The sequence below is a fragment of the Hyaena hyaena genome, unplaced genomic scaffold (assembly GCF_003009895.1).
Source record: "Hyaena hyaena isolate Hyena2069 unplaced genomic scaffold, ASM300989v1 scaffold_19, whole genome shotgun sequence".
In the NCBI taxonomy this organism is placed as follows: domain Eukaryota; kingdom Metazoa; phylum Chordata; class Mammalia; order Carnivora; family Hyaenidae; genus Hyaena; species Hyaena hyaena.
In genome coordinates, this window is record NW_024080651.1 from 2,390,960 (window position 1) to 2,414,115 (window position 23,156).

At 53.9% G+C, this 23,156-nt stretch overlaps 1 protein-coding gene across 2 annotated transcripts in view; it reads right to left on the reverse strand.

Annotated features, from left to right (window-relative positions):
* The window catches only part of MN1 (MN1 proto-oncogene, transcriptional regulator), a 47,484-nt gene that overhangs the window by 19,048 nt on the left and 5,280 nt on the right, over positions 1-23,156 (reverse strand). Inside the window, exon 2 of one of the 2 annotated variants that reach the window (XM_039225851.1) lies at positions 14,859-15,098. The exons of the other annotated variant lie outside the window; for it this stretch is intronic. Coding sequence (XP_039081782.1) covers positions 14,929-15,098 — 170 coding nt within the window. The 3' untranslated portion in view covers positions 14,859-14,928. Of the gene's footprint in view, positions 1-14,858; positions 15,099-23,156 lie in introns of those variants that run through there. 2 annotated transcript variants of the gene reach the window in all.

A 23,156-nucleotide genomic window follows, 5' to 3' on the forward strand; every position in this document is an offset into this window, starting at 1 on the left:
AGCCCTCCCAGGCAGCCCTGGGCCTGGCAGAGAATGAGGTGTGCGCCCAGGTCCCACCTCTGCCTTTTCCCGGCATCATGACCTTGGACAAGGCACTTCTGCTCCCTGGGCTTAGTTTCCCTGAAATGGCAGGTAAGAGGTCCTGCCTCAGTCAAAGAACTCAAAAATGTGTATAGACGCTGTATCCGCAGTGAAGAAGGATTATCATCCTTTATCAGCCACACTTGACAGTACAAACCTGGTCTTAACTTTTACTTAAATATGCCGTGAAAGGAATTTCGAGTCCAGAAAACAGTAATAAACTGGTTGCATTTCTTGAGCGGCTTCTCTGTACCACACACACCATGCCTGCTTTTGCATGACAAGAGCGAGGGTAGGTAGAAACGACAGAGACCAAACGGCCCGCACAGCCACAATTACTTGACACTAAATGTTTGCTGACCCCTAACACTAACTCACTGAATGGGCAAAATTACCCCCCTTGGACAAATGAAAAACCAAGGCTCGGGGAAGGGCGGTGATGGGTCCAAAGTCCCACGCACGGCTGGGCAGAAGCCACGACAGTCTGGATTCCATTTCTGGAGGTCGAATGCAGGGATCTTCAGGGAAGGAGGGACACGACGCGCATCAGACCTGTTGGAAATACCAAGTCCCGTGCTACTCGCTGAGGCTCCTCGGATATAAAGTGAGGACATTGGAGAGGGGCGTACGCAGCCTCTGAGCCAGCGCGCCCCCACCCCGCGCTCTCTCAGCCTTGGCCTTGGGGAGAGCTCACCGCCGCGGGCTTACAGCCCAGTGAGGGGACCTTCACGGGCCGCGCACACCCAGCCGCCCGCAGGCCCAGGGCCTGGCCCAGTGGATACCAGCCCAGCCTGTTTTTATCCCACTGTTTCGCCGCCTCTCGGTAGAGAAATTGCCCAAGACTAATTGCAAGTAATACTTAATTTTATCAGGGATAATTACATGAAATTAATTCACTTTGTTACCATTTGCTTTCCCAAGGAGCTGGGGTGAAAAAAAGGAGGCAGGAGAAGGGAGAGGGCCCCGAACAGGCAACGGGTAAGGTAATCAGGTGATGATGACGTAGTGAGGGCCAACTGTACGCGCGTGGGAAATGTTCCACAGCATGACAGCCACGTACCCCTAGGACAACCCTGCAGGCGGGCGTGTTGGACCAACCCCTCAACTGCCCCCACTTTACACAACAGGCCACTGGGTCCCAAAGGACCGCAGGCAGAGAGAGCTGCGCGCCGTCGAGGAGCAATGGGCTGTGGATGAATTCCTGTTTGGCCACTTCCTGGTGGTGTGCTCTTGGACAAGCCAGCTCACCTCTTGGGCCTCAGTTTCCTCATCCATCAGATGGGAGCAAGGCAGGTTAACTAACTGCCACGGTGGTTTTGAGGAGTCAACGAGGTAGCACAGGCAACATGCTTAGCACAGCGTTTGGCGCTCAGCAAGCACTCAACGGATGCAGCCGTGACCGCCATCATCAGGAAAGTGCTGCTTTCAAGCTGGGGGCCCCTGTCTCCACGGAACCCAGTTTGAGCCAGGGGTGGGGGAGGGTGGGAAGATGGGTTTGGGGAAGGCCTGGCTTTCTCAGCTTCCCCAAGGAGACCCCACACACAGAACCTCCGAGCCAAGAAGTACAAATGAGGCCCTCAGCAGCCCGAGAAACCCAGGCTGCCCCTCCCCAGTCTCCAGCTCTCCACCCGGCCCTCTGGGAGCCCCATTTGGGGGCACAGCTCCCCCGGGGCACCAAGAAGAAAAGGGGGCCCCTCTCCCACAGCTGCTGTGGTTGCCAGCCTCCCAGAGGTCTGGGGGGGGGGGGGCGGTCTGGAGACGCTCTGAAAGGCCGCGGGCGCCGGGGTTCATTCAGCTGTTTTCGGGTGGCTCCAATGAGTTCATTTTACCCCAGCAGAATATTAAACAGCTCCTGGGGAAACAGATGCTGGGCTTCAGTTTCAGAGGGAGGGAGGATGGGAGGCCACAAGCCGGCAAGGGGAGAATTCAAGTTCCCCTTCAGGCAGCTCCAAAGACCTTTCTAGGCTCAGTTCAGCCTGAGCCATTGCCACAGTGACTGGTGACCAGTGACCAAATGGCATCAGTGGGAGCCCTGGCTGGCGCCCCTGAACACCTTGCTTCACCTAGTCCTCACAGCCCCCCTACGAAGTGAGAACTCTGCTATGCCCATTTTGTAGATGAGAAAACTGAGGCACAGAGTGGCAACCTGACTCACTCAAGGCCACACAGCCAAAGGGCACTGAGATTCAAACATTACCTTGGTCCTTTGACCTCTCTCCACCCCCAAGCACCCTCTGGGAAACAGACACTGAGCAAACGGTCTCAGGGCAGACCCGAAGCTTCCAAGTGTCCTGTGTATTCAGATTTCCCTCTGCTCGGCAGAGAAATTATCCTACTTTCTTTCATTCTAATAATAATCTCTGACGTCGGAACAGTTTTGTTGCAGGCTACAAAAATGTCTGGGCGTGTCGCTTCCTCTCAGCTTTACTGCAACTTACCCATTCCAGACAGGGAAACTGAGGCCTAGCCAGCAAAGTGAACCCCAGAGCCACTGCCCAGTTGAGGACAAAGCCATGAAGCAAAGCCCCCTCTGCTCCCCCTGCAGATTCAAGGTCTGGACTCATGCCACTGCCGATGGAGGAAGCTGGCATTCCCTCCCACTTCTGGAGCACAGAGAAGTGGGGCGACTGGCCCAGGGCCACACACAGCCTAGGCTCTGGGGTCAGCTCCTTGCATACCCCCCAACCCCGCTCCCAGCTCTCATTGGCTCTCACTGGAAACCGTCACACTCCTGGCTATCCAGAGGTGCCATAGGGCTTCTTTGGGACTTTGTGGTTGCCTACATTTCCCCCCATCAGGGGGATTTGGGGGATTAGGAATAAATAGCAAGTTACTATGTACTGAATGTTGCCAGCTGTGAGTGGTCAGGTTACGTGTATGAATGAATGCAGTTACCACAGAACCCCCTGAGGTGGACGCCCGCGAGGAAACCAAGGCTCAGAGAGAATAGTTGTGACCATTACCACATGGACTTCATGTGCTGGGGGCAGCTCTGCCAGGTGCTGACCTAAGCCACTGACAGATTCGATCCTGTGTCACCTTGATGCCACCTGGGCCATGTGCACATTCTCCTGAGCCCCATGTCACAGACCATCCATGTCACCCTTGCCCTAGGATAACTCCACAGTCGATGGAGACCTTTGGTCACGAGGCATGAACTCTGGGGTGTCATGCTGAGGGGCAGCTTGGCCCAGTGGGTAGAAAGATGGGGGTGCAGATTCGGCTTTACCACCTGCCAACCACACCTACCCCTGCACCTCACTCACCTCATCTGTAAAATGGGTCCACAGAAGCAGCTGCGTCACAGGGGTGTGAGGACGCCATGGGTGACTCAGAGAAGGCGCTGCCACGTGCTGGCCTCTCAAGGAATCCAAACGCCACCTCTGAGTCAGTCCTGTCCTCCTGCTGGGTCCCAGAGGGCTCTGGAATCAGGGTTCAGAATAGGGACCCTCGTCCCACCCCTGCCTGTTACCAAATGGGAGACTCAGCACATCACCACGCCCTCTGGGGCCTCGGTTTCCCCATCTGTAAAGCGGGGCATCTCCTGGGATGCTGACGCTGTTAAAGCAGTGAACATGGCCAAGTGTGCCCACTAACCCCATACACACACCACAGGTGCTCCGTGCCATAAATCCAACTTGACATTGTTCTAAGGGCCGCGGCTGTGGCTGGCCCTGGCCCGCCCCTCCCCCCTCCCCTGCCACAGCACTACACCTACCCCCCTAAAACCAGAGCCCCTGAATCTAGTGAAGACAGCAGGAAGAAGCACCCATACCCAAGGGCAGGGGCTGGGCTCCAAAGGGTTAAGCTCAGCTCCGATTTCTCCCAAATGGCAAAGACAGAAGCTAAAAACCACCGCCCTGCTCCCTGCTGCCTGAAGCCTGACCCCTGACATTTCCACTCCCAGCCGCACTTGCATTTAAAAAAAAAAAAAAAAAAAAGGGAAGGAAGAAAATTTAACCATCCACACAGACAAACAGGTTGGGGAGTAGTAGGGGTGGGGGGGGCAAGGATAGGTGGGGGGTGCGGGGGTGGTGGGGGGGAACTGCAGATTTTCCTTTGGTAGAGTCCAGTTCACCACACCTCCCCAAAAACATTTGTTTAAAGAAAGACCTAGAAGGGAAGCAGAAGGGGGCGAACAGGAGAATAAAATAAAAAGGTGGCAGACAAATTCTCCGGAATCACCGGGCACCACTACATTTTCTGATTAATTAACCCTGAAAGGGGCCTCTCTCCCAGTCCTTCCTGCGGGTGGGGGGTTCTAGCTGGCGGAGCCCTGTTTGCAGAGCAAGCAAGCGTCTTTGGTGAGGAGGGGATCCACTCAGAGGTCCGGGCGGGGGGGGGTTGGGGTGGGGTGTGTGTGCTCAATCCCCTCTCGAGGCCGCGCTGTAGTTAAAGCCAAAGATGATAAGGAATTTATCAAACGAGATTTACACAGGGAAACCCTAATTAAGAGGTTAGTCTCCAGTTTAATTGCCTTCAAACCTAGGCAGGCAGGCCCAGACAGATGGATTTTCAGTCTGACCTCATTAAAATATAATAATAACCAAATAGGACACAGAGCAGAATCCCAAGTCCATAACGTGGCTAACAAGTAGGGGAGTGGGGCTCGGGCGGGAGGGGAGGGGGGTGAGGGGCCGGGGGCCTGGCCTGACCCAGAATCCCCTTGAGCTCACGTCCCGGGGGCTGGCCTCAGGCCCCTGAGCAGCGGGCACTTGCCTCGCCCTCTCTCCTCTCTTGAAATCTGGTGATTCCGGCCTCCCTGGCCCTTGAGGCCTTTTCTCCCCCAGCCCCTTCCCCTTGAGGCTGGGACACCAGAATATAAATTGGAAGCATGCATCCCCCCCCCCCATCCCTACCCCAGGCGGACGCCACATACCAGACAAAAACGACTGCAGGCCTGGTCATCTGGGGTTAAGAATGGTTTTTGTTTTTGGCAGGGAATGTGGAGGAGCCCAAAGGAACTGGCCAGGACATTGTCCCAGGAATGAAAGGGAGAAGGGCTGAAAAAGGGGGGGGGGGGAGGGAGACGAGCAAACACCTGGGGAGCCACAGCTGGGGATATTTTTTCTGTCCCCCAGGGACTGGCAGGCAAAGAGCCTTTGTGGCTCAGTGAGTTGAGTGTCTAACTTCAGCTCAGGTCACGATCTCAGGGCTGGAGCCCCGCGTCGGGCTCGCTGCCGTCAGCACAGAGCCCGCTTCGGATCCTCTGTCTCCCTCTCTCCCTCTGCCCCTCCCTGACTTGCTCTGTCTCTCTCTCAACAAAAATCAATAAACATGTATAAAAAAAAACAAAAAACGCAAGGGGAATATGGATGTACCCCACTCTGGGCAGAAAGGACTTTACTTCCTACCCCCACTCTTCTCCACTCCCCTTTTGTTTGATTGAACCATAAGTTGATGCTCGAGGCCGAAATCTCCAGCAGACGGGCTTGCCCACTGTCGCATGGAGAGAAGCCCCCACAAGATGGGAAGTCTTCCAGGTTTACTGCCACAGCTTTTCTGTCCCGAGCGGGTGACCCGGGCTGGTGACAGTGCAGCAGGTAGTAGTTATGAGGCTCCCGCAGCCGGGCACAGTCTCTAAGGGCCGCGCACGCTGTGTCTCCTAGCAGCCCAGGGAGAGCACGCCCCTGCCTGCCTACAGAGTCGAAATGTGATTAACGCTCTTTACGTTCTTTAGAATTGTTGGAAAAGTCTCCCAAGGTTAGCAAGGGACTGATGTTCTAAACCCTACACTGACAGGGGATCTAAGAAGGGGGTGTGCGGGACCAAGGTTCTCAAAGGGGCTCGAGAAGAGAGCACAATTTCTATCGTGGACCCTTTTTCTGCCTTGTCTTCTAAAACCCCAGCCGTCGGGGTTGGGGGGGGGGGGGCCTTGCCCAACCGCAGCGGCCGCCATCTCTACCCCCGGCAGCACCTAGGATCCCCCTCCCGGACTCTGCACACAAACCACTCACTGCCTGCTGGAAACTGAGTCACCCCGTAAAGAGGCAATGCCCCCCTTTCTGCAGCGCGATGCCCTTTCCTCTTGAAGACTCCTGATTCCTCCCGCCAGGGGGCGGGGGTACGGCCGCTGTCTTTATGTCAGAATATAGTGACCTCTACGATGTGCCGAATGCTGGGTGAATTCATTATCTCCTGTAATCCTCACTAAGACCCTGTTTAACCCAAAAACCGGATGAGGACACGGAGGCCTGGGGCAGGATGGGTCCAGGGGGAGGCAGTGCTGGCCTGGGCTTCATGCACTGCCCCCCTCCCTGGGTTCTGGGGCATCAGAAGCAGTTCCGAAGGCCAGCGGTCGGGGGACTCATGGAAGTGATCCGGATACCCTGTGACGGCCCACGCAGGTCAGGTGGGCCCTGGCATCAGTAACAAGCCTCAGGTGGGACAGGGGCTGTGTCCCGGGCCACTGGGTCTCAGGCAAGCAGGAGCCAAGGGAAGGAGGGGCTGGTGAGGACCGGGGCTGGGCATCGAGATGGGGGGAGGGGGGGACGAGGAATTCCAATGTCCAGGGCACCCTCCCTTCCCTACTCACCCCAGTCCCTCTGGAGGAAGGCCCTCACAGCCCTCCGAGGTCTAAAGACTATTGGGGTGGTACTCAGCCCCCGGCCCGGGGACCGGGCAAGACACACCCTTGCATCCGACAGAGCCCCTTCCTTTGTTCATTCAGTCACCGGGCGGCTCCTGGCCGCCAAGCCAGTGCCAGGCGCCGGGGGGGCTGTCACTTGGCCTTCGTTCCGGTCTCAAGGCACCCGTCAGAGCTGCTCAGCCTTCCTGGGCACTGCAGCAGGCCACCCCGTACCCTCTCTCCTTCCACTGGCCAGTTTCCTATGGACCGTCAATGCCGTTGTCCTTTTCACCTGTGTTTGCGGGCGATTCCCTCCCCCGACAGGCACGCTGCCCGCTTTGTTCACAGCTACAGCCCTGGCATGGTGTGGGGCACAGAGGAAGTAGGTGACCGGGCGACGCTCCCTGCCTACGGGGGTCCCAGAAGATGCCAGTATTGACCCATTTGACAGACAGGCAGACTGAGGCTCAGCGAGGTCGCACGGCCCTGCCCACCCCCAGGTCACTGCCCCTTCACCTTGTGGGGAACCAACGGTACAGCTCTCAGCAGTCCATGGCGGGGCTGACATTTGCCAGGAGAGGGTGAGACCAGGAATAAAAGGAATCCCTTTTATTCGGAACATCTGCGGGTTAGAAGTCAGCTTCCTGTTTCATCCTTCGTGGTCCTGAGCATGGGCTCCCATGTCAGGTGGGCCCAGGAGTGAACCCACACTCTGCCCCCACTCCTGGCCAGGTGACCTTGGGCAGGTCACTCTGCCTCTCTGAGCCTCAGTCTCCTCATCTGTAAAATAGGGCTTGATAGGATTGATACCCAATGACTGTGGCCTGTTACAACTGCCTTGCAGCTCAGAGCGTCAGGGAGGAAAGCAAAAGAAAAGCTTCCAGACGGTGGACACCAGGCCCAGGTCACCCAGAGGCTCAGCCTTGCACGCCTCCGGGGGCCAGCCCCGGGCAGGGCCTGTGCCTTTCCTGTCTGGGTGACCTCTGTCAGGCATGGAGAACAATGCCTGGGAAAAGAAGGAAACAGAGTCTCCCTGGGCCGGGACATAAATCGTGGCTGGCCCAGATCAGGGAGCGGAAGGACATCCCCCACGCCCCACTCCCGCGGCAGATTGAGTGCTCCCCTTGGGCTCCGCGTGCCTTGTCCTTGGGGGGAGGGGAACACCCACCCCTGCCCTACCCTGTGGCTCCGATGCTGCCAAACCAGGGGAGGACAGTTTCTGCCTCCCCAGAAGGGGCCAGCCATGAAGAAAGAGAAGGGAAACCCACATTTTCTCAGCGACTCTGGGTTCAGAAGCAACCACTGTTAATTGCACATCTACTACGTGCCATCGGACCCCATTGCTCCTGCGCGGGGCGCCCTCCCCTGGCCCCCTGTCATCCACACTCCTGACCCGACAATGCCGACCAGCCCAGAGCAGCCTAGACCCTGCCCGCCAGGACCATCTCTCCCTGCACACCAGCCCCGCCCCTGCTCCTGGACTAGGCCGGCTCAGCCCTGCCTGGAGGCCCCTGCACTTGCCAAGCCCCGTGCTTCCTGCACACCCTGACAGGGGCGGCTTCGGGGTGGGTGGACTGTTCAGGACTCAGGACTTCCGCAGCCCACTGAGGGCTGCAAGCGGCCAGGGCTGGGGGCGCTGAGGCCTAGGGATGCAGCGATCACTGAACACAACGTCCCTCCTCCTCCTCTCCTCCGCCGGAGCGCCGGGCATTAGGCAGTTACCAGCACACCACTGGTGGGTCCCTTGTCACTGTTCAGGTCTCTCCCTTACCTGTCACCACCCCACAGAGGCAGCCCTGGTAGCCCAGCCTAGAACCTCTCATGCATGTCCCCTTCTCTTAAGTCTCCATTCCCGGTCCTTCCTGCTGTTGTTCTCGGCTCGCTGTCTGTCCGTCAGTCTGTCCACTTTCCTAGAATATAAACTCTGTGATCACAGAGGCTTTGGTGTGTCTGGCCCCTCGCTGCATCCTGGCACCTAGAACAGGATTACCACGTGCTAAGTTTCGTTCACGTGTGTTGAGTAAACACATACGCCGGGCACTCTTGAATTCAGACCTGGCCTTGGGGCGCCCGGGGGGCTCCGTCGGTACAGCCGCCGACTCCTGATTCCCGCTCACGTCATGATCTCATGGTTGATGAGATCGAGCCCTGAGTCCAGCTCTGCGCTGAGAGCGCGGAGCCTGATTGGGACCCTCTCCCTCTCTCTCTGCCCCTCCCCTGCTCGCTCTCTCTCAAAATAAATAAACACTAAAAAAGAATTCAGACTTGGCTATCATGCATTGATCACCTGGAACCCCAGCCCCCATCCTCTCAGTCCCGCAGCTGGTCCAGGGTCTCTCAACACTGGCACATTTGACACGCGGGGCTTGGAAATTCTCTGCCGGGCCAGCTGGGGCACGGACCGCCCCATGCGTCGTAGAATATTTAGCAACAGCCCCGGCTTCTACCCACTAAAGGCCAGTAGCAGCTTCCCTCTCTGCAGTTGTGACAACCAGAAACATCTCCAGACACTGCCAAGCGATGGGGGGAAGGGGGCGGATGTCACAGCATCTCCCATGAGGACCGGGGCCAGGCTCCTGAGGGAGGCGCGTTACTCTCCCCAGCACAGAGCTGAGGACACTGAGGCTGACGGGGAGGGGGGGGGGGGGGGGGGGGGGGGGGGGGGGGGGGAGCGGGGCGCCGTGACTTGCCCAATGCAGGAACAGAGAATGACTCCCCTCCAGTTGATATCCAAGCCCTTGCTCTCAGCAACGTACCCCTCCCCACACTGCTCACCAACACGTGGGACACAGGGCTCATCGACCCCACAGCAACCATCTTAATAGAGGGGCAAAGGGATTATGTGCATGTGACAGGTGAGGAAACCGAGGCTCAAAGAGGTGAACCACCTGCCCAAGGTCACACAGCAGAGCTGGGATTCGAACTCTGGCATAGACAGCTGGCTCTCACACCCTCACTTTGTGGCAGGGCTGTCCCCTTACTCTCAAACGTGCTCTCTCTCTCTCTCTCTCTCTCTGTTCAGCCTAAGTCTGCCAGGTTCCCGAGTCCCCACCTGAGGTGCCAGACACAAGGGTTTAATATTTTATCGCCAGCTCTCAAATTGTTTATGGCTGGCGCAGGCTCCTGGCAAAGTGCTCAGAGGCCGGGGACCAGCTCATCTCATGAATTCCTTCAATGAGGAGGCTGACCATTACTCACGCGTATCAGGGAACTGTTCCCCGGCGCCCGGGGAGAGCTGTCAGGAGGAAGAAAAATACCCCCGCGCTGCCATCCGCCGCCAGCAGCCGTGCCTGACCGCGGCTGACCGCACGGGTGGGGACCAGCCCACCACAGTCTGTAAGGGGCGTGGAGCGCCCCCAGGAGAGGGTCCTGAGGTCGGTGCTGCGGGAGCCCAGCCCTGCCCTGGGGCCCCGGGAGCAGAGGGTCCAGGCCCAGCCCTGCCCTAGGACCCCGTCACATTTACTCAGCAATCCCTGAGGCCCACCCTAGGCTAAGCATCAGATGCACAGCCCCGTGTGAGTGCCCTCCGGCCTGCACCACTTGACAGCAGAGGGCAAGTCACACAGCCTCTCAGTGACTCGTCATCTCTTCCCCAATATGGGACAAAAACAACAGCGGCAATACCATGCTAGGCATCCAAGGGTCACGCATATGAAACATCCCACATACAGTAGGTGGTCAATAAAAGCTGTGTGCTGGCACACTGCCTCCTTTGTGACAGGCAGCCTTCTAAGTATCTGATCATGTATGTATTAACTCGTTGAATCCTCCCAGCCCCGTGAGGTAGGAATGATTATTATCCCCTTTTGCCCATTAGGACATGGAGGCACAGAGAGGTTAAGTAGGCTACCCAAGGTCACTCAGCCAGGAAATGGGAGTTGCCAGAGTTTGAACCCAGGGAGTCGGGCTCCAGAGCCTGTGTTCTTAACCACACATTATGATCACCCTATTTAGTCCTATATTTAGCTAATTGTCCACTTTAGCCCTCACAATACTGCTAGGAGGTAGGGACTACTTTTTTCCCTTTCCTCAATCTTATGAGGAAACCAAACTCAAAGCACTGAGGTGGCTAAGATCACACAGCTCAGAAGAGTCCAAGGGCCAGGCCTGAGACCCAGACCCCTCATCTGGCAGGATCCGGTGCTCCTGCAGCTTCCCCAAGGTCAGGAACTGTCTCCTACACAACCACCTCCATAAGAGGAAAAGGAGTAAGTGTTGCTATCATCAGGTGGCATCCACAGCAGCTCTGGAGACTTCTAGCTTCAGAAGTCCCCAGCCCTCGTCAGCACAAGGCTGAGCCAGGCAGAATCCGGAGGTCAAGAGCTAGTAAGGGACGGCCAAGGCCAAGGGTCAGCTGTAGTCTGATCCTTATTCTAGGGCTGTGCTGTGTGACCGTGGCCAGGTTGCCTGACCTCTCTGGGCCTTGGCTACCTCAGCCGGCAAAGGCTGCGGAGAAGGGGCCCAAAACTGAGAGAAGTCCTTTCCCCAGTCTAAAATGTTACCTCGATGTTTTCTTTGGCACTATATCTTTTTTTATTATTTTTTAAAGTTTATTTATTTTGAGAGAGAGAGAGACAGACAGACAGACAGGGAAGGGCAGAGAGAGAGGGAAAGAGAGAATCCCAAGCAGGCTGTGCACTGTCAGCACAGAGCCGGACGCGCAGCTTGAGCCCAAGACCCGTAAGATCATGACCTGAGCCGAAATCCAGTGTCAGATGCTCAACCGGCTGAGCCCCCAGGCGCCCCCTTAGCGCTATTTCGATAGTGAACTCTACAAGCGTGTGTTTCAAGATTTCCACCTATTGCGACACCGCGGCTCTGGCGGCTGTGATGTCTGCATGTCTAAGGTGCCAACACAAGTCTACACGGCATGTCCACATATGCACACCCGGGCAGGAAAAACTGGGTCAGCAGACACCAGCCCATGGCAGCCAGAACCAGAAGCCCTCAGAGACTTTCCACGAGGAGGCCGCCTCAAGCGTCTGCTGGAATGCACGAAGCAGGCCTTCTAAGAAGCTCTGAATTTCCACTCCACCCCCCGAAATGGCCACCCAGGCCCTGGCAGAGAGCTGGCCCATGGAACCGCTCCTCGGGGGGTGCTCAGGGGCTAACGGCGTCCTCACTGGGGAGCAGAGAGTGGGCGCCCACATGTCAGGGACACTGGATGCGTGGAGTCTTCCCCGGGGGAGGGGAGCGGTAGGGAGGGCGGATGCGGGGTGAGGGGTGCCCAGCACAAACAGCTCGAATTTCAAGACCTGTTTCTATACTTGTGGAACCCACCAAATGCCTCCTGCCCCAAACCCACCCCAGGAAGAAGGAAGGGAAAAAAATGTGAGCAAACCCAGCCCTTCTCCCTGTGACGGAAGCATCATTTCTCTCCATCCTCCTGCCCGACCTAACTTTAAAAAATCCTTGGTGCGGGGGGAGCAGGGACGGGGCCTCCTGAAATCCGGGACAACCACTTTTTACAGGCTTAAAAACAGATCAATTCTACTCTAAAGTTTAAAATGAAACATACCCCTGTTTGGGAAAAGAATTTCATTAGGAGGAAAATATAATATAAAAATACCCATTTAGAAAGAATGTGCTATTAATTCTTCGCACTCTATGCAGAAGGGAAAATTGCATTTTTATCTAAATGGCTTTTCTGCATAAGCCATTTACAATATTCCTTGCCTCTCTATAATAGGCCCTGCCACCATCAGTACCAGGACGGCCGGGCAGAGGGCTGAAATCAACCTCAAACACATTTAATACAAAACCCCTGAAAATCTATTCCAACAGGGACCTTAGCAAACAGGCCTGGCACTCCCTTTTTAAGGAAGAAATAAATAATTGCTGAGGGAGACCGGGGTGGGGTGGGGCTGAGAGTGGGCTGCTGGTGGGGGGAGGGGGGGGCCAAGATGGTTTAAGTTAAAAGCAAAGGCTCTGGGTCCCTTCAGCCAGCTGTAAAATCGCCACGGGCTTTCAGTCCCACAATTGCAGCCATTTGCCCGGCTGCGTGTGTTGACACGTGTGTGCTGGTGTCACACACGCGCGGGCGCACACTCGCACACGCTCTCACGGCTTGCCATCAGACGGGCAAACAAGGAAAGGATGAAATTCAGGATATGAAAACAAACTATTTTTAAACGCTAAAGCAAACACGCCAAGAGAGTAATACTGCTATTTTCCCATTAAACTGAGTTCCTCTCAATTTGAAAAGCGAGAGTAATCTAAACAATACTTCCAAACAAAACGCATGGAGTTTGGGGGTTGTGGCCTCCTCCGTTCTTTAACGACGGAAAAAAACCCTCCGCAGGGAAGCACAGCACAGCAGGGACGGGGCCAGTGGCTCTGCCACGTCCCACCAAACGTGTCTTCCTCCACAACAGCGTGCCTGGAGGCTCGGACATCTCCAGCTTCAAAATGCAATACTTTTTCTTTTTTCCAAACAGTTCAAAAAAAAAAAAAAAGTCTGCTGGTTCTTTCTGTCTCGGATTCCCAAAATAGCCACTTACTTAATACCAAATGTCGGGGAGCTAAATTAATTCATTAAAGAGATGGAGGGACTGTGATGGGCACGGAGCTGGGGGGCGGCGGGCGGGCGGTGGCTGTGATTTCGCTGCCAGGAGCCAGAACGCCTCGGGCCGCTCTCTTCCGGCATCGCTGGGTCCATAAATTCTTCCTTTCAAACCAGGAGTCCAGAAATGTCATAATTATAGCCGATACAGGTAACAGGTGTGCCCCTCTGTCCCTCCCACCCCTGCCCGCCACCGTCTTCCAGATGAGCTTCTGGAAGATTTAGTGGTCTAGCCTGGGGTGTCGTAATTACAGGAAATGACTCTAGTTTTAAGGGTTAGATAAAGACCCTCTCCAAATTTAAGGCCAGACACCAATGTCCATTAGACTTTAACGGGCCCACATAAAAAAAGAAATTGTATCCTCATCTCTCCAAATGCCTGTTTCCTCGGTGACTCAGGTTCATTTCGGGCTGGCTCGGCGCCCTCGTTCTGCAAAGGCAAGGCCCTCGGCGGAAACCGATGTATAGAGAATTAAGCAAATGGGGGCCGGGGGTGCCCGGGAAATCGTTCTCTCTAACACTGTGATGGTCGAAACCCATCTTTTAAAAAACAAATTGTAATGGAAGTGGAATTTTAACCCATCATCTGGAAGCAGAGAGCCGGGGAGGCTGTGGGGAGCCCGGGGGGGAAGAGGGGGTACCCAGAGCCGCCCCCGCCGCAGAGCCCTCACCATCAAGATGACACATGCTCCCCTTTTGAGACTCCAGCGCTCCGAAAGGCCAAAGCTGCGGGCTGTTTGGCTCCGTTTTGCCTCATCCCAGCTTTTGAGAGTCATGCATACTTTTTCTTCCTTCTTTGGAAGTCAAGCCATGCACTTCTCGAAAACTTAGGCGTGCACACACCCCAGCACCTCCATTTGTCAAGGAAGTTGCATGGAGGACGCTCCAAAAGGGTTATGACTCGTCAGTCTCCTCCACGTCAAGACTCAGCTTCCAGGCAATTAACAGAAGTAATGCCCAAAAACTTTCCAGGGACCGAGGCCCCAGGAGGAAACCCACGTTCTGTGGCTCTCTCCAAGACTCCGGGAGTCTGGGCTCGTCGGACAATTGGGCTTTTTCTCCCTCTGCTCCCCCCCACCCCACAAGCGATGGCTGGCCCTCTCTTCCCATCCTGGGGAGGTGGTGGGAATTCCAGCTGGGGGTCTTTATTACGTCTTGGGGGAGCGGGGCCCCTCAGCGTCCGTGCTCAGCCTTGCACACACGCACCCACACCCCTCCCCATCGTAATCCCAGCAAAATGCTTCCCACGCCGGGCACAAAATAAATGCTTATTAACTAAACTGACCCAAAATAGTAAATGTACAAGTAAATTAATCATGCCTCTCCCGGAAGCCTAACAGGATTACAAATTCGGCAAAAATTGACCACACTGAGATCAATAAGCTTCTACTTAAAACTGAAAGGAGCCAAAACTTTGTATAAGCTTCTTCTAGGGGGAGGGTACCGTTTATTTGTTCATTTCTTATTAAGACTTCTCAGGCCTGTGTGTGTGTGTGCGCGCGCGTGTGCGTGTGTGCACGCACAAGCAGAAACCGGCAAAACACATCCAAAGCTTTATGCCCAGACAATTTAGAAATAGTCACGGCATAAGGATCGTGAAATTGCTCTTGTTTAAAAAAGCCAAATTTTGGTCTACAGCCTCCACTCCCTCAAATACTAAACAACCACCAAAAGTTACATTGCAGGGGATGAAAATGGTCCATTTGTTTTGAGCCAATTAGGCCTCGCTACAAAAGCACTGAAGGCTGCTGATGGCTGGACCACGGGTCTCCCGAAGAGGAAGAAAAAGGAGACCTGAATTTCTGTGGCCCCTTTCCACACTCGGCTTCTCTGGCCTCAGGGAGAGCTCCCTCTTGCTGAATTCATCAACTTCTCTTCCCTTTTTGCCTACCATTCAGAAAAAGGGAAAAAATATACATTGTGTAGGAGGGCACTGCTTGCGTTTCCAGGCAGTGGGGCCTGCCCGCAAGGCCTGTGGCAGGCAAGATGATCCCCGAAGGGGCTGGGTGCTGGGAAGGAAGGCTCAGTGCTCACCGTATGGGGTCACCAGGGGAAAGGTCACTCCTTTTCCCCACCCCCATCGTCCCTCTTTAATGAAAAGGTCTGGGCCCCTCTGTGAAACCTGGTGCATCTGTAGGGGCCACAGGCACCTTACAAGGCCATGACCCACCCAGGTCCATCTGGGTCTTCGTCCTCTGCCCCCCACCCCCGTGCTGCTGAGAGACCCACCATTTCAGCCACTGGTGCCACATGGACCCCTCCAGATTTTTGGGTCTATGTGGAAGCACAAACCAAGAACTTTCTGCGCCGTTGCGATGGCCGACGACAGCCCCCCATCCAGCCCCTCACCCCCAGACTCGCCCGGGAAGTGTTCCAGAAATGGGTTCCGCACTCAGAAATCATTTTCCACTCCTGAATCCCAAGTATCGGTAAATAACATTTTGACTCCTACGGACCCACTTCTCCCCGCCCCACCCACCCGTCTAACTACCTTCTCTGAGAAAATAAACCACACCTAGTGTCCGTCCAGTCTTCCCCCCGACGGATGTGTTTTCTCTCCGTCTTCCAACTCTCAGGAAGAGAGAGCCCGGATATACATATCAGGCCTCAGGCCCTAACGTTTGCAAAAGGACTTTCCCGGCGGCCCACGCAGGCAGAGTAGGACCCGCTTCCTTCTCCGTGAGTTCCCAACCAACAGCCCTCGCCGGCTCAGGAAGGCTGAGCTTAGCTGATTTCAAAGCAGGCTATGTTTTCTTCGGACTCCCCACCCCCTCTCTGATCATAAGATGGTCCCTCAGAAGTATTTTATTCCTGGTGGTCGTTGCCAATCACTCGACAATGCTTGTGTTCCAAGATCAAGGGCGTTTGAAAACACTGCTTCACGGTAACTGAAAAGGGTCATATCTTTTTGACACCCTATCCTGCCCTGGATGACTGAACAGGGAGCGGTGTGTGTGTGTGTGTGTGTGTGTGTGTGTGTGTGCACGCGCCCATGCGCATGTGTGTGCAAGTGTGTGCGGAGGGGTTCACTCATTAACGGTCACCTCACGTCGCGGGAGCTCCCCGATGCAGGCAGAAACACCATGCTGGGGCCCTCACTCCACTTTGGGGCAGGCCACGCAAGGCCAGCTGTGCCACAAAGGTCCAGGCTCCTGTTGTCCCATAGATCCTTTGGACCCAAGCTTTAAGATCCAATTAAATCTTGGTGCCCGAACACTTGTTAAATTATTATCAGCGGCGAGACGGGAAGCCTGATCTTAAATCCTCAGAATCGAACGCATCTACGAGCCACTGGGTTCTCAGAAGACCGGCTGCTGGGAGAGGCCAATGGGGGAGGCCTCAGCACCAAAGTTGGTCCACACTTCCTCCAAAGGCATGACAATCGCTGTCTATTTCTGAGTAACCGTGGAGATCGGGTTTTTTTTTTCTTTTTTGAGACTTGCTGGATAAAAGCAAAGCCCCGTTCCCTCCCTCCCAGGGCAGGGTTGGGGGGGGGGGTCTTCAAAGCAATCAACTTCCCAAAGAACGTCCACAGCAATGGGCCCCAAATAGGTCTTCGCCCAAGGGTCCCTGAACCACTGTCTGGCACATTTCTTTCGGCCAAACCAAACACTGGCACAGGCAAGTCAGCCTGCAACCCAGAAAGCCAGGGTCTGCTGGAAGGTTGGGAATCCCAGGGCCAAACATTTCACGAGGAGCCCAAGATCTCACACAGAGAGGTGGGCGGTGGGAAGGAAGACAGAGACAGCCTTCGGGGTCACCCAGTGGATCCCCCCAGCAATTAAGCTGAGCTCACCGGACTGCTGAGCTTTAAAGAACAGAATGTCACAGACCTGCTTTGTCACAAGGTGAGTCTGTGTTGGGGTGTTTGTTGAGGGTCTTCCCCTTTTTGGGGACAAATCTATTCCATGTCAGATGTGCCTTCGGAGGGAACCAACTGGTCACTGCGAATGCACTCAGACCTCCAAACTGTTAAACTCAATTGCTTTTATGTTTAAAAGGGCATTTGGGCCCGTAGATGATGGATAAATCGTGAAAGGATGACGCACATGATCGCTATAAAGTTCTCCCTCAGATCCAGCTTTGCAAGGAAGTGGTGATTATGAAAACCTACCTGTTTCCTCAGCCAAGGGGGAGAATGAGAATTTGGGACGCCGTAGCTAGGATGGGCCCCCACTCAGGAGGTACCGGGGTGGGGGGTGGGGGGCTGCCAGTCCAATGTGGCCTCGTCGGGCCAAAGCTCAAAGCCATCAAGAACCCGAAACAGCCCCTCGGATTTCAAGGTACGGGGGAGGGGGGCCCGTGGGGCTCCTTCCCTGCTTCCTCCCCCATGTCCTTCCCCGGCAAGCACCATGTTGGGAGCAGACCCTTGATTTGCTTCCCAAACCGTGGAGGCCTCTGATTAAAATGCAGGCCAGCAAACAAAGCGGGCCTCAGCGCCCTGTAAGGGTTGTACCCCGTGAGAATGCCGTCCCTCAAACGTCCCTCCTCACTCACACTCTGAGGTAACTGGTTGCCCCGCTGAGGCTGCGCGCAGCTGCCTACTGTCACGGTGTGGCGAGGAGGCGGGAAGTGGCCAGGGCCACCTCCTCGCGGGGCAACCCAATCGGGCAGAAGGTGCCGGGTCCCCAAGGTACTGCTCCCTTGGGTCCCCTGCAGTATCTCAGGCCCCGTGTGGCACGGAGTTGTGCATTAGGACACAGAGGGTCCCCGAAGGCAAGGCTGTGACTAATTCGAAAGCCCGGCATCGTCTCCTCCACGTTGGTACCAAAAGATTACAATAAAAGAGAGGAATTTCCATAAATGAGAAGCAGCGTCCGCTTCCCACAACTGGGAGGGGGAGAAGGGTGGGGGGTGGGCACCGATTCAAAGATTCCTCTCCTGGCTGGAGAGTGGGGTTAGCTGAACTCAGACAGAGAGACACCGCCACGCGCACACTCACGCGCAAAACCCAGCAAGGGGCGATGTGCGTCTGCTCCCAAAATACTCCAGATCAAAGTCACCCACAGCCCAGGAGGCCTGGGAGGCCGAGGTTTCATAATTGGGATCTTCAAAATCCTCCGTCTATTTTTAGGACTTGCGCTCATTCCGTCCTTTACAGAATCAGAACCTGTCAGCTAACGCCATTGAGGCTGAAGGTTTAGCTCCTTTGCCCACTTGCCTTGGGAAAGCAGATTAAGGGTAAACTGGAGTGGCTGGATGATTTGATGGAAATACACTTGGCCATGCATATGTATATGTGCGTGTGCTGGGGGGGGCATGGGGGATGGAGGGGAGCTCCTTCACATGCTGAATCGCATGGGGCCCTGCTCTCCTCTCATGTGCCACAGGCAGGCCCAGACCGACACCCACCCTCGGCCACACTCCTTCGAGCCGGCCCCCAGACCACTTCATTTTGCTTCCGTGTGTTTGAGAAGGTGAGGAAACTTGAAACATTTCCACCAAATGTCTCTCTTCTCAATCACGCACTCATGTATATACCAACATCTCCACCACCAGCGATCAAAACCCACACTCAAATCTGTCCACCCAAGTCGGGCCTAAAAATAGACATCGTCCTAAAACAAACACATCGCTTGGCTAGTCAAGATCCCGACTTCAGTCAAAACGATAAAGCTCGTTATCCCAGACCCTCCAGACTGAGTATTTGGGTGGCACCAACAGGGGGACAGAGAGGGAAGGACACAGGGACACCCACTGGTTACAGGGCCTGCCCTCCCCCCACCCACGCCAGACAGACCCAGGTCCTCTCTGACATCAGAAGGTTTGGCGTTTTATGCTGCAATTTGCTGGGAGGCCTACTTACCCCGGCACACTCCCCATCCCCGCACATTTGATCCTACGACATAAAGGCTATAGCTATTTATTCTTTAAAATTAACCAAACAGAGGTAAATACAGTACTCCTTACTAGGGGTACTTATCGTCTCAACGCCTTTGGCAAAGCAGATCACTCCTGGGGCAAAGAAAACGGCCCTACATGATTGTCGCCCAAGTGGAGAAGGTGATTTTGCTAAATCTTCCAGGGTGGAGTGGGTTCAGGAGATCCTGTGAAATCCCAAGGACACACTCAAATTTGTCCTGCTAGAGTAGGAAGAATTTCCCCTCCTCTAATTTCACCTGGTCCTCCTGGACTGTTTATTAGAGATGTATATTTTATATCAGCAGAGAGTATCAAGTAACTTCTTGGCAAGGGCAGGCTCTATTTTTCAGAACCTATTAAGATTTTCAGGACCTATTAAGATTCTTTGTGGAAATTTAAATACCTCTGTCAGGCAAACAAAATCGTATCAGGAATCATAGAATTTCATTGCTAGAAAGAGATACTAGATTCACCAGCCCTCGCTCCCTTCCTAGAAACTTCAGTAAAATAGAAGTATGTTTCAACAGTCCCTTACTTCCGGTCTGAAGGGCCTCACAAGAAATCTAAATGAATTTATATTAAAGAAAGCTATACTCTAGGAAAGCCCTTCAATCTACAAAAACCGTTATGTATTCAGATATTTACACGTATAGATACACATGTAGAGAAAGAATTGAGATCTCTAGTATAGATCTGAAGGCAGTGGCTATTTAAAATCAAAACAGCCAGAAAAATCCAGTGGTGCAAAAACCACAGCAAGTTCAATGCCGATAAGCTTCAACCCCTTAAAAAACCCTTGTCCTTTATTAATATTTAGTAGAAATGTATAATTGCAGATGTGTGCTAGTTTGGGGTTTTATATCGGGAGGCGGGCACAGAAGACAGCTTTATTACAGCCATGAAATATTAAACAAGCACCGAAGAACAGTAGTAGAATGTCCCGGACTAGCTGGGGAGCAAGCTGGCTGGGAAGCCAAGCTGCACAAAGGGGGCTCCTATCTGTTTACATTACCCCTGATTAACACCTGCGAAGTTTTGGGTTACATCTTCCGGAGGCGCAAGAGTCACATGAAGCCATGCAATCCGTGCTGGGTGATTTCGCAGGGAAGTGGGAAGGCAAGGCTCCTTGCCTTCCCAAAACAAGTCTGAGTGAGCCTAAAAAATTCTCTCCACGCTCAGGGCAGTGGGGGGAAAAGACTCAGGAAACACCCCGAGGACCCCCCTCCTCCCCCCCACCCGCCCTCAGCCTGCCCCCTGTCTAAGGAAACTCAATGTCCAAATCCTGCCTGCCTACAATTTCTCAGCACTGCTGACTATTGTCCGACCGGCACGCTGAGAGAAGCATGAAATTCCAACAATTTCTCCCGCATCACTGTAAAAAGATCATACTTCCAAAAAGGGCAGGATTGCATGCGCGGCGTACACGGAGCCCTCTCCTATTTCAGTGTGTGTGAAGGAACGTTTCTAGACGACTCTGGATTTCAGGACCAAGAGCAAGCCACGGCGGGGAAGTTTGACAAGGATAAACTTTAGCCTGGAATACGGTGAATCCAAGTTTTCAAAATTGTTCAAGGGCCAGGAGGGGGTGAACATACGTTTTTCAGACTTCATTCCCTTTATCTGCAATCTCTCTCTCTCTCTTTTTTTTTTTTTTCTCCTCCTCTGTTTTTGAATTCCTCCACAGCCACACACCTATCACAAAGATAGGTGGACGATGTTGCAAATTCATCTCAAATTCATGTAACCCTCACTGATATAACAGATGTTTGAATAGGTCCTAACTCAGGCTGGCTTCCCCCCCTTCACAACCTCACCCTTCTCCCACCCCAACTTTGTGCAAACAGAACCTCAGGATGAGATGAAGAGCCTCATTATTATAAAAGTTGTTTGGTGGTGGGTGAAGAAGTCAGGAGAAGCGTCATTTGGAGAGGCTCGCTTACCTGGTAGGAAAAAAACCCTAACCACACGTGATCCTGGCATGGACTTTGCCAGAACTACAACTTGCCATTTGAGTTCCCTCCCCTCCCAAGGACATCTAGACCCCATAAGACAATCTGGCCACGTCCCACTGACTACACGGCTCGTGCAGTCTGAAGACTTATTCGTTCTTTCCAATCCGAGCACAGATCACTTTGTTAAATACCGACTAGTATTTTGTCATCGGAGCGAAGAATTTCAGAAACGGTGTTAATATTTAATCACATTAGTACTGGCGTGTTTTACGGCGTGACAAAATAAAATACCATTACCAAAATGGGCTTTGCCTGAACGGGGGTGGGAGAGAGGGTCCTTGCTGGGGCCCGGAACCCCCAGAAGGTATATTCAAAGCTTCCGGACAGCCGGCTTCACGGCCGATGAGCCCACAGGCATGAGTTTAAGGAAAAGGAGAACGTTTTACTTTAAAAATTCTTTTCTTGACTCTATTTTGAAGTGGCACACTTCACTCTGATTTTCAGCCAGGGGACTCGGGGGCCTGTTGAAGGCTCTGTGTACCTATTTATACAACATGTGCAGATGGAGCTGCAGGGTGTTATCATAATGAAAAGTTTAATCATCCTTATTTACTACCAGTAAGGGAGCAAGAATCGGATGCAGATACCTTATAAAGCCTTAACTAGAAGCCCCAAGGCTGCAGAGGCTGTGAGTGACCTCAATTCGGGGCTTTATCTAGGAAACTGTCCTTCCCACATCACAGAGTGGAAAACAAAGGAGGTCAAGTGGGTGTCCCTGCCGAGGCTGCTAAGGAGGCCAGCCCCGAAGCCGGTCCCTGAAGGAAGTCCCTGTCCCCTCCGCGTGCAGGGGAGGGCTGCGTTCAGCTTACAGGGGAAATCAACCCTAAAGTGCCTAGCATCTGTTTCCAAAAAAATATTTTCGCTCCTCTGACTGTGATAATGCAACAAACAAAACCAAACCTATCTTTAGTGACATTTCTTCATGCACAGGCTGCAATCTTTTTTTTTTTTTCTGGAAAGGAAGACTGGTTGGGTTGGGAAGAGAGGGCTCTGTGACACCTTTAAAAAAAAATCTTAAAGCCACTCAATTCCTCTTTTCCTAGTCTGCTAGTCTGCGGAGGCCCTTCTGAAGACTCAGGCCACAGGCTACTGGGTTTTCCCCACCAATTCTCAACATCAGGGGTTTTTAAAAAACTTTTCTCACCCCTATTTTGGTCAATATGTTCTTAATTACTGGGAAAGGGGGAGGGGAGGACGGGGAGGAGGAGGGGCAGCCAGGCCCAGCCAGGTAGAAGTGACAGGGGCTGAGATTTGTGCTAACCAGCTATCGATCGATCCGTAGGTAGGATCGAGATGTTGTGTACAAGAAAATAAAAGAGATGGGGCTGGTGGGGGGGTGGGTGGCCCTGGGCACGCAGGATTCGGTGTCCAACCCCATTTTAAAAAGGAAGGGGGGTGAAAAACAGGGAGCAGAAGCTGAGGGTCCCAAACTAACCAATTTATGGCCTTGCCTAGGAGAAGCCTGGAGAATGCTGATGCTAGCCGGGGTCTGCTGTGCATGCTAAACACGGCTTCAAATGAGAGAGCGCGTCCCGGGCTGGGCAGGAGGCGAACAAAGAGAAAAGCCGGGAGGCAGCATTCATGAATTAGAAAAACCTAAGCGGGGAAAGCTCCCCGGGATGGCCGGGATGGCCGGCCGTGGTGAAAGCCCCGAGTTACCCGAGCCACCCAACTTTGGGGGTGTGCGCCCCCTCCCCCTCTCCTTCCTCCTAAAACCTGCCGGCCACCTTAAACCCAGGGTCAGGGGAACCGGGCCTAGGAAGTCTGAGGAAGAGAACTCTAAGACTGAGCAGGAATCAGGGGATGTATGTTTGAAAGGCAGGGTTCCACCAGCAGCCGCTGGCTCCGTGGTCATATTCGGCCTGGTGAAACCCAGGGGAGGCAACTAGGGCTTAAAAGAAAAAGTAGGGATGCAGGGGGAGGGGGAATGATGATGCTACCTAATTTTAAGAAGCAATTATCTGCGGGGGGTGGGGGAGAAAGGCCTCATTAAAACAAAATGGTTATCTATGGCAGTCCAATCCTCTTTTGGTTAAAAACAAAACCAAACCCAAAAAAACCTGTTATTACT